A 17,278-nucleotide genomic window follows, 5' to 3' on the forward strand; every position below is an offset into this window, starting at 1 on the left:
TCTCAGAAGCTACCACAAAAAAAGGCCTTTTTAAAGTATTTATGTTTTATTTCTGGGGCAATTTAGCTGACAAACATATCCAGAATCAGAGCAACAGATGCATATGCAAGAGTGCACTTAGGCTCAAGTATAAACCTGTGATCTCACAGTTTCAGGACTCTTTATCAACAGACCACTAGCCCACCCGTTACCTTTTACAGATACCCCCTAATTCTGCGTCAGTGTTGTCTCTTTCTGTGCCTGTCCACGTTGAGCTGGCCTGGGAGATTAGAGCAATCAGATTAGGAATGCTGCTGACCTGCGGGCAGTGCATGGGGAGAGAAAACAAAGCTGACGGAGCCCTTCCACTCATGTCTGCCCTTACTTCTGCTTGGCTGTCAACCTCTTTCTTCTAGATGTCGTACGACTTTCATAATTTTCCATTAGAGGTAAGACTCTGGGGAATTGTTTAGTTCAAGGTTAGTGTGTTTTTTGTGTTGATAAATTTTCTGAAAATGCATTACTTAAATGCATGAAAATAACATTTTCAATGACCGGTTGCTATAGTACTTGCCTACTTGGAACAACTTCAATCATGCAATGTTCAGGGGCCATATATGGTGTATGTGTTTAAGTATTATGACGTGATGCACCTTTCATCATGAAATGAAGTAATGCCTTATTCCAGTACCACAACAATTACTTAAAGCCGCACCGCAGTCATTTCTTCCAGGGATTAGATGTGTTTGCCTCATCAGTTAGAGAATGGTGTCACAAACCATGTGTAAGGGAGACCTGTCGTGCATAATTATTGTGTGAATGATATGGTGACTATACAAGTGTCTGACACATAATGACAGTCTGTCGTATCCTCTCTAAGTGCTATATGGTGTTCCTGCTCTAGACAGGTATTTTGTCTATGTGCTTACCTTTGTCTGGCAATAGACACACTAGACAGCAATGCCAGGAGTAATCTACAGGGCATGTTGCTCTGAACAAATGACTCTGCATGTCTGACATTCTATAAGGCCTTCTGTACACATAGGCCTACATGATGATGATGCCACACCACAGGACAAGCCGCTGACAAAAGGAGAAATGTATGCAATTTGGAGTGTCATGTTTCTTATTTGTAGGCTTTATGATTGATAGTGGAGCCAGTTAGGTTACTGCAACCCTTAACATGTACACACAGCATGTACTGTATACAGGCAGACATTACACACTAGCCACACAAGCAATTAGACAAGAGCTGGCATACATTGTCTACTGGCTACTCAACCAGACACATTTTGACAATCAATTTAAATGTAAATAAGGTAAATGTATCTGTTTATTAAAAGTGGTTGTTAAATTCCCCCAGGTGACAGACAGACAGACAGACAGACAGACAGACAGACAGACAGACAGACAGACAGACAGGCTAGGGGGGCCAGGTGTGCCTAATGTATACTGTAGCTATCAGTAGATACAAAATAAATAAAGGCATAGGTATGATGTACATTCTATCACCAATAAAAATATATATATATATATATATAATAAACAAGGCCTAAAGACTGACCTGGCCATTTGCACTTGGACTGACCATACATAAATAATATATATATGTACTATCACAGTACAATTGGGTCAACATTATGTAGCCTATATACACATACTGTAGGCATGTTGTACATTATATCACTAATTCACTGTGTAACTTAGTGATGCAGTGGTTTCCTGACATACTGTACACAGATAGGAAACAGCATTGTAACAACAGCATAACAAGACATAGTTGCAGAGAATAGGAGGGAAGTCTAATATTTAGATGGTAGCGTGCAGAGTACAGTTTGTCCAATAACATTTGTAACCAGTAGGACTCTTGATGGAGTTGTGTGTTTCCAGGTTTATCATTGATGTAATCAATGATGGCGCTGTCTGTCTGTCTGTGTGTTTCACAGCTTTGTCACAATCTGATGACCCCGTCCGTCGGCTGAGCTTCAGAGTCATGAATACAGGCAGTCAAATACGCCTGTTGCTATGGAAGAACTGGACTCTACGCAAGAGACAGAAGGTACTGTATCTATAGCTGTATGTATGTATGTCTGTCTGTCTGTCTGTCTGTCTGTCTGTCTGTCTGTCTGTCTGTCTGTCTGTCTGTCTGTCTCTCTCTCTCTCAATTTCAAATTTCAAAATGCTTTATTGGCATGATAAAATATAAGCATACATAAGAGACAACAATTAATGAATAACATATAGGCCTATATCCTCCTAACAATAATGAATAATACCTGTAACAAGCAATAGTCATAATGAAAACAAGTGAATAACAAACAGTGAGACAATGATAACAGTGATATCATATGCAGCAGTTATATTGGCTTTGTTTAGCCAGATGTGCTTGGCTCTTCTGTCCACACTGTCTGTCCCTCAGTTGATGACCTCTCTCTCTCTCTCTCTCTCTCTCTCTCTCTCTCTCTCTCTCTCTCTCTCTCTCTCTCTCTCTCTCTCTCTCTCTCTCTCTCTCTCTCTCTCCCTCGCTCTCTCTCTCTCTCTCCAGATTCGGTTCCTGGTTGAGATCCTGTGGCCAGTGGTGTTGTTCATTGGACTGGTCTGGCTGAGGAAGGCCAACCCACTCTACAGACATCATGAATGTAAGAAAACATTTAGAAATTCTCCCACTAAAAGAAGTGCTAACAGATGGACCAGTAGGCCCCACAGACATCACTATCACGTCAGTGGAAGGTGAAAGTCATGGTTGAGTCACTGTTGCCAGATTTGTCAAGAAAAATAAGCAACGAGATCTATGAAAAAAAAAAGTCCAAAAGAAGCGACTAAAAGGCCATGCACACAAGCTTTTCCACATGAGCACTTAAAAAAAAAGAAAAAGAAAAAAGGAGAAAAAGATCCTATGCAAACTGCTGCTAATAAAGTATTCAATCAATCAATCAATCAATCATATCAGCTAGGCCTATTTAGGCAATCTAAGCTCACAACTCATTGCAAAAATGAGGTGAGCTTGTATATCTGCTATGTCCAAAAAAGAAAATCTTTTTTAAACATTTTAACAACACAAATCTGGTAGGCCTATGTATTTTCAGGGGGGGGGGGTGAACACAGTGAGTCAGTGAACACATATTAATTTGGGGGGGTTCCTTGACATCAAAATGTTGGTAACATAATGCAACCCACAAATATTTACAAGCTACTTTACAGGAAAAAAACAAGACCAAAGTAGCTTATAATAAGCAAACATGGCAACGCGTGGACTGTTGGCCACCACTACTAATGTCCATCAGTGCCTGCCTGCATTATTATGGATTATGGGGGCTCAAAATAATGTCGTAGAAGATAACCAAAACAGGTTAATTGTATCATGTAGCCGTCGGAAGCCAGTCTGGTTTATACTTCGGCGTAGTTTAAAAGTAGGCCTAATTAGTTTAGGCAGGCGACGACGTCATAAATGAACTGCTGCTAAACTGCGCAGAATTCTGTGACTGTCTACAGGTGCGTGTTTGCAACTGAGTTAGTTAGCTAATGTTAATTAGCCTACACATCTGATGTAAGGTCAAGATTCGTAATTAGTGCTGACTGTTGTGCTTTATAGGTTAGGTAGGTTGACTGTAGGTTAGGTATAGCCTATAGTCATATTTTGATTTTGTTCTGCATGTTGTTCAGTAACAATCTCCTCAGCTCTTAAATAAACAGAAAATAAATGTTCAGTTGAATTGCCAATTTTAGCCAATCAATTTTGTCTGCTCATTTATTTGTGTCATCACTTGTTAATCTCCTGTGTGAGTTCTCTCTCCTGATTTAATAAAGAGCTGGAGAGACTCTTGCTACTGAACAAACACTGCATATCGTCAATAGCATAGTCAATAGCATAGCCTAGGCCTACTATCAGAACATAGAGCTATTTAACACTTATTTTAACAAACAAAGATCACTTAGGGATAACCTCCCTTTAATATACCAATACTTTGATTACCTTGCTTACTTCTTTTCACCTCTTTTACATTTTGGTTTAGACCTGTGTGACAAAGTAGCTTGTAAATGAATCATAATATGCTCATATCCACTGTGTGCTCTGTGTCCATCATGTCCCCATGCAGGTCACTTCCCCAACAAGGCCATGCCTTCCACTGGCATCCTGCCCTGGATGCAGGGCATCTTCTGCAACGCCAACAACCCCTGTTTCAGACACCCCACCCCTGGAGAGACCCCCGGGGTGGTCTCCAACTATAACGGCTCAATGTAAGCCTCTCTATATTAACCCTAGTTACTAGTCACTGGATTTTCATTCAATTTGAGGACTATGAAGGTCATCAAGAATAAATACAAAAAATAATAACGAATACAATAAATACATGAAATATCTAAGATGGAATTATATTATTTAATTAAAGTCACACTAGGGAAATAATCAAAACATGTTTAATTTTCCACTCAATCAAATATACTGTACAAGCAGTGAAGTGTTGGTTAGTGAAATTATAATGAAGTTTCTTTGTGTGATGAAGCGTATAAGTCCTAGGCCAGTGGTTCCTAAACTGAGGGTCGGGAGTCGGGACCCCAAGGTGGGGTCCCCAAATTATTTTGGGTGGGGTCCCCAGATGATTAGCATAATGCAATGTTGTTTTCTCACTCAGCAGTAAACAAACTAACATACAGACAGTATAAGGTATTTGCACCATTCCAAAGTGACAATTAAATGACCTTTAAAACCTTTTTAATAGCAAATTGTCCAAGTCCTCGTCTAGGGTGTTCTAGGCAACGTATCAGACTAGATTGGTTGTGTGATGATGGATGGTTGTGTTCCAGATTGGCCAGGTTCTATGTGGACGCTCAGGAGCTGTTGCTCAATGACAAAGAGTTCCAGCAGCTCCGCACCGTGTGGCAGGAGTTGTCCTCTTTCTCCAACTTCATGGACACCCTACGCAGCAACCCCCATCTGGTGTCAGGTGAATACACCACATATCTACTAGGGGTATCAGACCATTCACTTTCCTCCCGATTCAATACCATCTCCCTACCTATAGGGTGCAGACAGATTCGATTAATATTGCGATTCTGCGATTCAACTATTGTTGTCGCCACCAGCCGAAGGCTGAGGGAGAGTATGTTTTCCCCTCCGTCCGTCCGTCCGTCCGTCCGTCCGTGCGTGCGTCCGTCCGTGCGTGCGTGCGTCCTCGCAGTTTGTGAGCAGCTAATCTCAGTCACCGTTGGGCCGATCGCTGCCAAACTGAGCACACACACTCGCTGGATGCCAATCTAGAACCTCTGCCCCACATTTTTCAAATCAGCCTCATGGTGGCGCTATAACAGGCCGATTTGTGTGGCCTGGTTGTTACCAGCTAATCTCCGGCGCCGTTGGCCCGATCGCTGCCAAACTGAGCACACACACTCCCTGGATGCTAATTCAGAACCTCTGCCCCACATTTTTTAAATCAGCCTCATGGTGGCGCTATAACAGGCCGATTTGTGTGGCCTGGTGGAGACCTGTGCTCGGAAGAGCACTGCTTCTATTTGTGATTTGATATTACCCCACCAACTTTGGGCATACTGTAGGCCACAAACAAGTGCTGGGCCAGTTTCTCACAGCTGTCCCCATGTGTGGCCAGATCGCTTCACATCTGCATCCAGGTCACGCCGCCAGGTGTTCCTTGTCCTGCCCTCTTCCTTCTCCCTTGAGGGTTCCAGAACCAACAGGGCCATATCTTGTGATGTTAGTTGCAGGCTTGCAAAGAGTGTGGCCAATCCATTTTTTACCCTGTTATGGGGACGAAGAAACTGTGATTTTTCGATTTGACGAGATGCCAGGCTCAGAGAGTGTTGCTTGGAGATTTCTTTTTAAGGGGAACATTATGTGACTGTCTAAATATTCCTCAAGTGATAAATCCCACCAGATGCTAGTACATTTTTTATTACATTAAAACATTTTTTGTAAAAGAAAATTATGTGATTTAAAACACATATATATTATTTAATGCTTTGGACCTGTTTGTGAAAACACAGCTCTCATTCTGAGAGTGTGTGCCGTCTAGTTTCACTACCACTTTCCAGTCGAAACATCCAGGACTGTAAAGTGTGGAAAAGTACCATCTTTATACTTTCAGAGTTTCACTAACGCTCCTGATATTTGTGTACTGTCTGCTCTGTCTGTCTGTCTGTCTGTCTGTCTGTCTGTCTGCCTGTCTGTCTGCCTGTCTGTCTGCCTGTCTGTCTGCAGTGTCTAACCTTCATCTTAATTGTCTCCACCAGCCGAAGGCTGAGGGGAGAGTATGTTTTCCCCTCCGTCCGTGTGTCCGTGCGTCCGTCCGTCCGTCCGTGCGTCCGTCCGTGCGTCCTCGCAGTTTGTGAGCGCCTAATCTCAGTCGCCGTTGGCCCGGATGCTGCCAAAGTGAGCACACACACTCCCTGGATGCCAATCTAGAACCTCTGCCCTAAATTTTTCAAATGGGCCTTTTCTAGCGCCACCTAGTGGCCGATGTTTCGCGTCCGTGCGTCCTTGCAGTTTGTGAGCAGCTAATCTCAGTCGCCGTTGGCCCGGTCGCTGCCAAAGTGAGCACACACATTCCCTGGATGCCAATCTAGAACCTCTGCCCTAAATTTTTCAAATGAGCCTTTTCTAGCGCCACCTAGTGGCCGATGTTTGCAAAACACATTTCTGTGCCCTATTCTTACAGATTTTGTCCAAAAATCCTACAAATCGGTAGGCAGTATCTCGACAGTCATGTGATCGACACGGATCTGTCCGATTTTGCATATTCCATCCTGATTGGCTAAGATTGGCTTCCAAAGTTTGTAGGATTGCGTGCGTCCTCGCAGTTTGTGAGCAGCTAATCTCAGTCGCCGTTGGCCCGGTCGCTGCCAAAGTGAGCACACACATTCCCTGGATGCCAATCTAGAACCTCTGCCCTAAATTTTTCAAATGGGCCTTTTCTAGCGCCACCTAGTGGCCGATGTTTGCAAAACACATTTCTGTGCACTATTCTTACAGATTTTGTCCAAAAATCCTACAAATCGGTAGGCAGTATCTCGACAGTCATGTGATCGACACGGATCTGTCCGATTTGGCATATTCCATCCTGATTGGCTAAGATTGGCTTCCAAAGTTTGTAGGATTGAGCCGTTTTGAACAAAATGCCTCAAATCACAAACGCAAAGTGCAATTATCATGAAATCGCGCACACACGTTCCCACTAGGCCGAGGAAGAAATGCCACGTATTTTTTTTTAAATCAGCCTCATGGTGGCGCTATAACAGGCTGATTTGTGGTTTTACCTATAACTCCACCGATCAGTTCACCAGGACGCACGGTCTGGTGGAGACCTGTGCTCGGAAGAGCACTGCTTCTAGTTTCCTTTGTGTCGTCCTCAGGGGCGTCACAAGGGGTAGGAAAGTGGGACTGAGTTACTGGGGCCCAAGGTGGTGGAGGGGCCCTAGTAACTTTAGCTATTGAAAAATAGCAGATCTACAAGCTCACAGCGCGGCACCGAGTGCCTCGCTGTGAGCTTGTAGATCTGCTATTTTTTTAAAGTTGTGAAAATGTGCGCAAATCTTTGAATATATGTATTTTTTAAGTGAACATTTGTAACTCAAATTTTGCTTCTGGGGGGGGTCCCTGGAACTAAATATTTTGAGATGGGGGGGTCCTTCACATGAAAAAGTTTGAGCATCACTGACATGGAAACATAGGTTTCTTGGCACACATTTTCACGATTTTTCAAAAATAGCAGATCTACAAGCTCGCAGCGCGGCACTCGGTGCCGCGCTGTGAGCTTGTATATCTGCTATTTTTCAATAGTTAACATTCATGCGGGGCCCGCAGTGAATCCTTGTACCCAGGGCCCAGAATTTGGTGTGACGCCCCTGACTGCACTCGCACTTAGCAAATGTATTATATCTAAAACATCCAGAACGATTGGTCAACAATATCAAATCACTTTCCTTGGCTGGTATCATTTCTTCAGAGAGAAAAATAGATGATAATCTCTTTTTGTGAGCTTGTATATCTGCTATTTTTCAATAGTTAACATTCATGCGGGGCCCGCAGTGAATCCTTGTACCCAGGGCCCAGAATTTGGTGTGACGTGACGCCCCTGGTCGTCCTCCTGTCTGACAGTCTCAATCTTTCTATTTTGGGCATGTTAATACGTCAATATTATACAAAAAGACACAAACAAGTATCCTGTTTGCTTGTTAATTGGCACATAACAATAGCAGAGGTAAGCTGATACGATGTTCCCAGCCTTCATGAGAGACATGAACATCATGGAACCAATCCAAAGCATATACAAACCTGTTGCTGCTTAGTGCTTTCTTTGTTTATTTGGGTGGCTTGTGTACATTCAGTTGCTATGGTAATATTCAAAGTATCCTCTTCAAGTAGCCTACAATTACATATTTGTGAACATGATATGCAGATGAAATGTATCCCTATAAGATTGCAGCATTTCTGTCTACTCACTCTGCGTTTCATTGATGGGCTATGGACAGTTCAGAAACCTGCATACCAAATGACTGTAGTGAGGATTTTACGATTCAATTGTAAAAATCCAACATATAGGGTTGTTAAAGGAGTAGTTCACCCCCAAAATGATTTTTTTTTCTATTGATTTCACACGCCATAGATGTTTTTAGTTTTTTTTTGTCGCATTCCTAAGACAATAATTTAATTACAATACATTTACCCCCATTGATTCCGAATGAGGACCCAAATGCATTTGGGTTCCCTTCCGGAATCAATGGGGGTAAATTTACTATAATCACATTTTTGTCTTAGGAATGTTACAAATACAAGCAAATATTATTGAACTCAAGTCTCCATGCGTGTGTAATAATTAGAAAAAAAGTAATTTTGGGGGTGAACTACTCCTTTAAAGTGATTTTGGTGCTATATCAACACATTTAGCTGGGGAGCCCCAGGATCCCCTCAAAGCCGGGGCCCACTTTGAGAGCCTCACAGAGTGCTTTAAAACCTCCTTATCTCAATCAATCAGTCTGGCTGTCGGCCACGGTCTGCCCGTCTGGAGTGGAGTGCTCTTCCGGTCCTGATGTTCCTCGCTAGTGATTGTAATGCCCTCTCTCTTTATCTCTGGCGTCTGCTCTTCCTGTCCAGGCCGCGGGCTGAAGATAGATGACATCTTGAAGGACGACGAGAACCTCACAGCCTTCCTGTCGAGTGAGGCAGGCCTGTCTGACTCGGTGGTCTATCAACTGGTCAACGCTCGCCTGCGACTGGAACAGGTGCAGTCAGGGGCGTCACAAGGGGGGGGGGGGGAGTGGGACTGGAGGGGCCTTTACTCTAGATATTGAAAAAATAGCAGATATACAAGGTCACAGCGCGGGACCGAGTGCCGCACCGCGAGCTTGTAGATCTGCTATTTTTGAAAAGTCGTGAAAATGTGTGCAAATCTTTGAATATTTTAAGCAAACTTTTGTAACTCAAATTTAGCTTCTGGGGTGTCCCTGGAACCAAATATTTTGAGATGGGTGGTCCGTGGCCAAATACATGTCATTTTGGGGGTCCTTCACATTAAAACATTTGAGCACCATACTGTCATTGAAACATAGGCTTTTCAAAAAACCTTAGAAGCATTTGAAATATTCAAAGACTTGCACACATTTTTCATGATTTTCCAAAAATAGCAGATCTACAAGCTCACAGCGCAGCACTCGGTGCTGTGTGGTGAGCTTGTATATCTGCTATTTTTTTTATAGTTAAAGCACAAAATGTGACTGAATCCTAAGTTGTACCCAGGGCCCAGAATTAGGTGCGACACCCCTGAGCTGAGCCATACAATACAGCTATTCATAGCCTTGCTTAGCCGTGCAAGCGGAGGATCAAAGATCAGAAATCGTATCATTGCCCCAATATGAAGGACTGCCCTAAGGTTTCTTGCAGTGGTGCTTCAGTGCAGTTTCTTTATTTTTTATTTTTAACACAACCCATTTGTTTCCACCCAGTTTTAGCCCATTCATTGCATTGTCCTCAGACGTATCAGTAGCTGGAGATCACTGATTGTCTGTCCACGGAAGGCTATACGATTGGAGGCATATACAATATCCCATGATTGATGAATCCATTAATAAGACCCGAGGCCGATTCTACAAATGCCTTCTAATTTAGTAGTTCTCACACTTTCAAGAGTACTCATTCATTTTACTTCTACTCCACTACATCTCAAAGGCAAATATTGTACTTTTGCTCTACAATAATTATTTGAAAACTGAAAAAGGTACTACGGTAGTTACTTTGAAGATTTTGATTATTATTACAAAACCACTTTAGACTTTAGGCAATTTGAAAATAGCAGATCTACCTGTACAAGCTCACAACTCGTTGCAAAGCATGTTATACATTTGTATTGAATGTATTGTTATACATTAGAAAAATGTGACATGGGACCTTCTGCATAATGAGCACTTTTACTTTTGGTAAGTACATTTTGATGCCAATACCTTATTAGGCTACTTTTACTCAAGTAAATCTTGATACTTTCACTTTTATCTGTGTAATTTTATATTTGAGTTAAAAAGCATTATTTTATACTTTGCTTATTTAAAAATAGCAGATACCTGTATACAAGCTCACTTTGGCCACGCTATGAGATTGTAGATCTGCTATTTATGGCTTGCCAATCTTTGCTTCTGGGGGTCCCTGGAACACAATATTTTGAGATGGGGGGTCCGCAGTCAAATACATATCATTTTGGGGGTCCTTGACATGAGACGTTTCTTTTTTTTTCAGGAAAATTGCCTCAAAATGTTGATACAAATAAGGTTTTATGTCTCCCCTCTGTATAGTTTGCCTTCGGCATTCCAGACCTGCAGCTGAAGGACATCGCTTGCAGCCAGGCCCTGCTGGAGCGTTTCATCATCTTCCCCAGCCGCAGGGGCCTGTTTGGGGTGAGGAACGCCATGTGCGCCCTGTCCCCTCAGAAGCTCCAGAGAGTCGAAGATGTCCTCTACGCCAACATGGACTTCTTCAAAATCTTCAGCCAGGTCAGTGGGAGTGAGAGTTCCACTTCCTCAATGTGTCTGTCTGCTCCATTGCTTTCAGTTTTTGTGTTACTGTTATGGGAGAGTGTGTCTACACTTCACTTATTTTACCCACTTACTGTGTTGAGGTGCAATAATATCCATTGGGACACAGAATCCCTCACGGACTCAAAAACGTCATGCCCCCCCCCCCTTAAAAAAAAAATTAATGCCCAGATAGTTTATGCCCCCGTTTTGTTCAAATATGAAGTCCTGGCATGCATCTATATTGAGATTGTACTATGTAGCAGTTTTAATGACCATACTGATCAAGCAGGTCAGTTAACAAGATTCATTCATAATTAGAGATTCCTTGGGTTACCTCTATATCAGCGGTTCTCAAACCTTTTGATTTCAAGGACCCCCATTACTCTGAGAGTGTACACATGGAACCAAAAGGACCCTTCCAGGTCCATTTGGAACTCAGAGTTCAAACTTGTCAATCATTTAGAACCCCCCCCCTAGAACCCCCTGGGGGTCCCCGGACCCAGGGATGGATTCAGACTCAAGAGGCCCTGGCTGGGCCCATTATTTTTCCTGTTGGTTCATTGTCTTGGTTTTGTTATTCAGTTTCAGTGTGTGCTTGTGTTATCTGTTGACAGTAAAGTCTTCGTCAATTTTCCTTTTACCTCTTGCGTTTGGTTTTGGGTTTTGAGTTCTGCTCAAGGGACATTGGTGTGCTGTGCTAAACATTCGTGTTTTAAGTGTGAGAGGTGGTGTACGGTAGGGCTGCACGACAACATTTCATATCTCAGTATTCATTTTAAGTGTCGCAACAGCCAAGGGAGATATACCGGTATATCGCCTATATCGCAGCACTAGTGTACGGGGCTAGAGCTTGTCGATGCCCACACACGTACTACGAGTGTGATGCATGTGAACCTTAGCTGATTTTAGCCATGTGCTGGAGTATGTGCTTACCTGTCTGGATTTATATTTATATTGGTTTTGAAACTACCTGGAGAAACTCACACCAGAAACAGATCGCTGGTTGCTGTCGGGCAGAAACCTACATATTAAAGTAGCTGATCTGCAAGCTTGAATTTGAGCTTGTAGATCAGCTAGTTTTGCTAATTTTGAAGTGACAATTTTGGACATGTGAGGTTTCCACCCGACAGAGACAATTATTCAGTGTGTGCTGCTGCTCCTGGATGAGTTATGCCTCATTCACACTACAGATATATAGTTGAACGTTTTGCTTGGTAATTCAATGTAATCTCAATGGAAACCAGCTTTAAAGGCTGGATTCCAAGGACAGCCGACATGCCCAGCCTTTAAAGCTGGTTTCCATTGAGATTACATTGAATTACCAAGCAAAACGTTCAACTATATATCTGTAGTGTGAATGAGGCATTACCACTGGTGTTGGAGCACACACACACACTGATACACACACACTTCCAATCAGACCCACACACATACCATTTTTCATTTCTGTCGGGGGTTAAGTATTATCGATGTTTTCCTCCAACCTGTTGTATTCCCCCGGTTACTCATCCTTCTCCCACACTCCTTTTCTCCCACCCTCTCTTTGTCCTTCTTATTCCCAACACCTCCCTCCTATTCCCACTACTGTCTATACCCTGTTTCCTTTGTGCCCGCTTCTGTTCCCTCACTTTAAACCAAAGTCATAATTACAGTCCATATAGACTCTATATGTGTTGCACTCTACAGTATATTATAGAGTATGGTGCTTGTCATGAGGCTTCTAGCTGGGGTGATGGATGTAACCAGATGTTACCGGATAGAACAAAGCATAGAGGAGGCACAAACAAAAACACCACAAACAAGTTTTAGACTATACGCTTAATCATCTATATGCCTTTAAAAGGGCCAACTTGGCCGATTTTGAACATGAATGAATCATGTCGTAGTGTGATGGATGGAAGGAGGATGTGAAAAATCTGACACAACGATTCCCAAAGCGGAATCCTGGAAAGTCCTTTGGTGTCCCTAAAGCGACCCGGTTCGAGGTGTAGTCTTTCCAGTGCCGTAGGGAGGGAGCTCTATTCCAGTGGTCCTCAACCAGTGTGGGTGATGGTGATTTTTTGGGGGTCCCCAGATGATAGTGAAGTGACCATTTATGGACATTTAAAGAGGTGGTGCCATAGTTTTGTACTTTTTCTGTTTTTCATGTGTCTAGGAGGTTGAAAGTACTTCAACCTACTTATGTGTGTTTTTTTTTTAGAAATGATGTATTCTCTTAGTACCGTATTTGTTTGTTTTCTCTTGGAGGCTGCCACCTTGTGGTGAAAAGTGTCAGTTAAAAAACACAGATACTAAGTATGTCACAGTATCAACTCCTCCCCTATTTACCATTCACCCAACACTGTGGGGTGTGGCTATATCAGCTGGGTCACCACCCACCATGCCATCCATGCATACTTAATGAACTGGGGGTGTGGCCACATAAAAACCCAATTCTAACTCTTTCTGTATACTTTTTTGGAAAAAAATGTCCTCCTAGTATAATCATAATACCTGATAATCATGTTTTATAGGGGGGGGGGGGGATCATGGCACCACCTCTTTAAGACCTTTTTGAGATCTTGAAAGAAAGCAAGAAAGAAAGAAAGAAAGAAAGAAAGAAAATAAAAAAGACCCTTACTGTGTCAAAGTAATCAACAAACTATACTATAAAAACTGGTGAAACATTGGCTAAATTGTCAAATAATATAAAAATGACGCAAACATTGTGAAAATAGCCGATCTACAAGCTCACAACGCCTCACACTGCGAGGTGTTGTGAGCTTTTAGATCTGCTATTTTCACAATATCTGTGGAACCGAGTCAAGCTACCGTAAATGTAATGCTTATGAGGGTGATGGGGAGTGACATGCAGCATAGCAAAGGTTGTCGGGATCGGGATCGACTCGAACCCGCGACCCGCTGTCAGCATCAGAGCCTATGTGTATATGCACCTGGACCGGTAGGCCAGCGGGCGCCCCGCTGCCTAAGAGAATTGACAACCACTGCTCTAGGAATAAGGTCCACTGGGCTCTGGAATCGAACCCAGGACTCTCGCTGTCAGGCAACATCAGACAGGGCATATTCAGCGCTGTCGGGGCAGAAACCTTGTATGTCCAAAACCGTTTCATTATTACGGGCAACGACACTATAGTTCTGGGGAAACCTTTTTTTTTTGGATAAACCTTTCCGCTGCCATTGGACATTGTTGGAAAGTGACGTCACTGATTCTGATTGTAGTTGAAATGCATTTGGAATTCAATGGAGGAAAAGTGCAATTGGAATTCAATGGGGGAGCGGAACGCAATGGGGGGAGTGGTGCGAGTAGTGCTAGCTTGGGATTGGCCTGGCTCCACATGACAGATCACCTTGCACCTTGTGGACTAGCCTTGTTAATATAATAATATTAATGGTATGATAGTATATATTATATACTATTGTCTCCATCAGGCCGAAAGGCATGGGGAGACTCCTCCCACACCAAAGCTGTGGGAGGAGTAGCGCGGCAAAATAAAGTTTATCTATCCACAAGTTTCCGCGGGAGTTTACTGGAGACTATCGGGACCAAACTTCCGGGTTTAACAGCAGACATACAAGCTCACGTCGCGTCGCAGATGCAACCCGCTGTGAGCTTGCAAATCGGCGCCGGAAGCTCGGTACAGACGTCTGCGCAATGCACTATGGGGCGTTGGAAACTCGTGGATAAAGATGGAAAGATGGAGGGAATGAAGTCGGACAAGTACTAGTCTAGTTGCCCTGCAGGGCAACCACACTACAACGATCTACAAGCTCACAACAGCTTGTAAATTGGCTATTTTCACTATACTTTTGTTTTGACTCTTGTTTGAAAAAGTTTATGAAAAAAATATAATTTATGATTTATGAAAAAAAAAAAAACATAAAAAGTTGAAATATGGAGATACAAGGTTTCTGCCCAACACCAACGAAGGGTATATGCGACCTCGACCACTCGGAAGCTGCCCTTTGTCCTTTTTTTCTGTGTCACTGGAAGTCAACTTGGATGCAGGAGGTGACTGGACTAACCTCACCTCAGCATTATTATCCCTCTTGGCCTAGTTGTCGTAATGGGCTTAACCGTAGGCTCCGCCCCCAGACAGGCAGCTGACTTGAAAACATGACGCTGTGAGTCTCCTCCTCCTCAAAGTATGGATTCAACAGCAACAATCAGTGGTTGAAAGTGAATGCGTAGATTTTACTGCAGAACAGTTACTTAAAGGGATATTTCACCTTCAAATATGTTTGGGGCTTATATACCTTTGTGAGCACCCCAGACAGTTTTTAAGTTGCTTGATCCAGTATTTGGATATTTAATATTTAATATAGGAAGGGGGTGTGTTTGATGAAATCAAAATGACATGTCTAAATACTGAATCAAGCAACTTAAAAACTGTCCCGGTCGCGGGTATCCACAAAAGCCAGAGTAGGTGTTAAAATTACCCCAAACATGTTTGAAAGGGAAATATCCCTTTAAGCACACCTTTTGAGTCCATTTACTTTACTTGAGTATTTCCATTTTTTGATACTTCAAATGTCATCTCAGAGGCAAACATTGACAGCAAAATCTTTGACATTTTGAGTTACTAGTTACTTTGCAGATTTTGATTATTAATACCAAACATGCATTTCAACCACTTGACTTATGCCCCATTTTATACTTTTCAGAAAATAGATTTACAAGTACAAACGTATATAACGTGTCGGAATCACGACGTGTTGTGAGCTCTGCAGTGTGCGTTGCACTACTAATGTATCCTCTGTAGCAGTGTGGTGTGGACACAGACCTTTGTGGTTAACCCATTAGGCCCATTAATCAATAAATGTGTGCATGCGCGCGTGTGTGTGCGTGCGTGCGTGCGCGCGTGCGTGCGTGCGTGTGTGCGCATGTGCGCGTGTGTGTGTGTGTAGTACTACTAAGTCATGGTCATTAATTCTCCCCTTCCTCCAATCATCACTCTACTGACTCCCCACTCCCCAAGACTCTTCCCCTGTTCCTCCCTTCCCATCCTCTCTCTCTCTCTCTCTCTCTCTCTCTCTCTCTCTCTCTCTCTCTCTCTCTCTCTCTCTCTCTCTCTCTCTCTCTCTCTCTCCTCCCAACCTCCCTCCTTCCTTCGTTCATTGAAATGCCAGTGTGTGTGTGTGTGTGTGTGTGTGTGTGTGTGAGGAGGAATGTGTGAGCGGAAGGATATGCCGTTTGTTTTGGCATTCGGGGTTTCCTCCGTAAGGCCCTTGCACTGTGCCCTGCCCCCCCCCCCCCCTACCCCCCAGGCCCTTTCCACTAGCACACCAATATTTAATGCCTTCTCCCCCCGCATAGTAGAAAAGATCAAAGTATGGAATGTTAGCTAATTATGACTTTAGACGGAGGATTTTCATATTAATTTAATCAGCATATTATTATTGCAATGTTTTATTAGTGTGCCTAGGATGAGACAGAGAGACAGAGAGATAATGTACTGTATACTAGAACATTCTTACCACCATATGTTAGCATAGTGCACTGTTTCTCAACATTGAGTCATGGTGACCATAGACCATACATGGGCAACTGGTGGCCCGGGGGCCACATGCGGCCCCCACCTTCACTTCATGCGGCCCGCAGGTTAATACCGTAATACTGATATATTATTGATTTCAGCTGTTACAATTCCAAACATGACCTGCTTTAATTCCGTCAGTCTACAGGGGTTGACACTAAGGCCTCAGAGACACTTGCCCGTCGGGCAAGTACAGGTCATGTTCTACTTGCCCAAAGGTCATGCCCACTTGCCCGAAAAGTAAATTTAGGCGTGGATGGCTTAGGAACAGAACTCGCTTATAAATATGTAAACATCCCAGCCATGTTATTGTAATCACTTGGATTCAAACGCTTGTCTTTCCCATATGAGAAACTAAACAGCTACTGCTCATCCAAAGTGGAACCCCCGCTGGGCCAAGGAAGATAATAGACTTTTTAATACCTCTAAAATGACAAATGAATCATTGGCCAAATTGTCAAATATTAGAGGCAGAAATTGTGAAAATAGCCGATCTACATGCTCACAACGCCTCGCAACGCGAGGCGTTGTGAGCATGTAGATCTGCTATTTTCACAGAACCGTGTTATACAAAATGTAATGCCTCAACTCTTAGTGCTATAGTGTTAGGGGTGGGGGGCAGGGGTTGACACTAAGGCCTCAGAGACACTTGCCCGTCGGGCAAGTACAGGTCATGTTCTACTTGCCCAAAGGTCATGCCCACTTGCCCGAAAAGTACATTTAGTCCATTATAAGATGATAGGTAAGAT

General features: G+C 43.1%; 1 protein-coding gene across 1 annotated transcript in view; it reads left to right on the top strand.

Annotated features, from left to right (window-relative positions):
• Positions 1-1,972: 1,972 nt before the first annotated feature.
• The window catches only part of LOC308284801 (retinal-specific phospholipid-transporting ATPase ABCA4-like), a gene marked incomplete at both ends in the record, with an annotated part of 130,428 nt that continues 115,122 nt past the window's right edge, over positions 1,973-17,278 (top strand). Inside the window, 6 exons of the mRNA XM_080725528.1 lie at positions 1,973-2,038; positions 2,525-2,618; positions 4,077-4,218; positions 4,786-4,925; positions 9,086-9,213; positions 10,774-10,971. Of these exons, the coding sequence (XP_080581654.1) occupies positions 1,973-2,038; positions 2,525-2,618; positions 4,077-4,218; positions 4,786-4,925; positions 9,086-9,213; positions 10,774-10,971 (768 nt within the window). The remainder of the gene's footprint in view (positions 2,039-2,524; positions 2,619-4,076; positions 4,219-4,785; positions 4,926-9,085; positions 9,214-10,773; positions 10,972-17,278) is intronic.

Source organism: Nannobrachium achirus (genome assembly GCF_963921795.1).
Source record: "Nannobrachium achirus genome assembly, chromosome: 5".
In the NCBI taxonomy this organism is placed as follows: Eukaryota; Metazoa; Chordata; class Actinopteri; order Myctophiformes; family Myctophidae; genus Nannobrachium; species Nannobrachium achirus.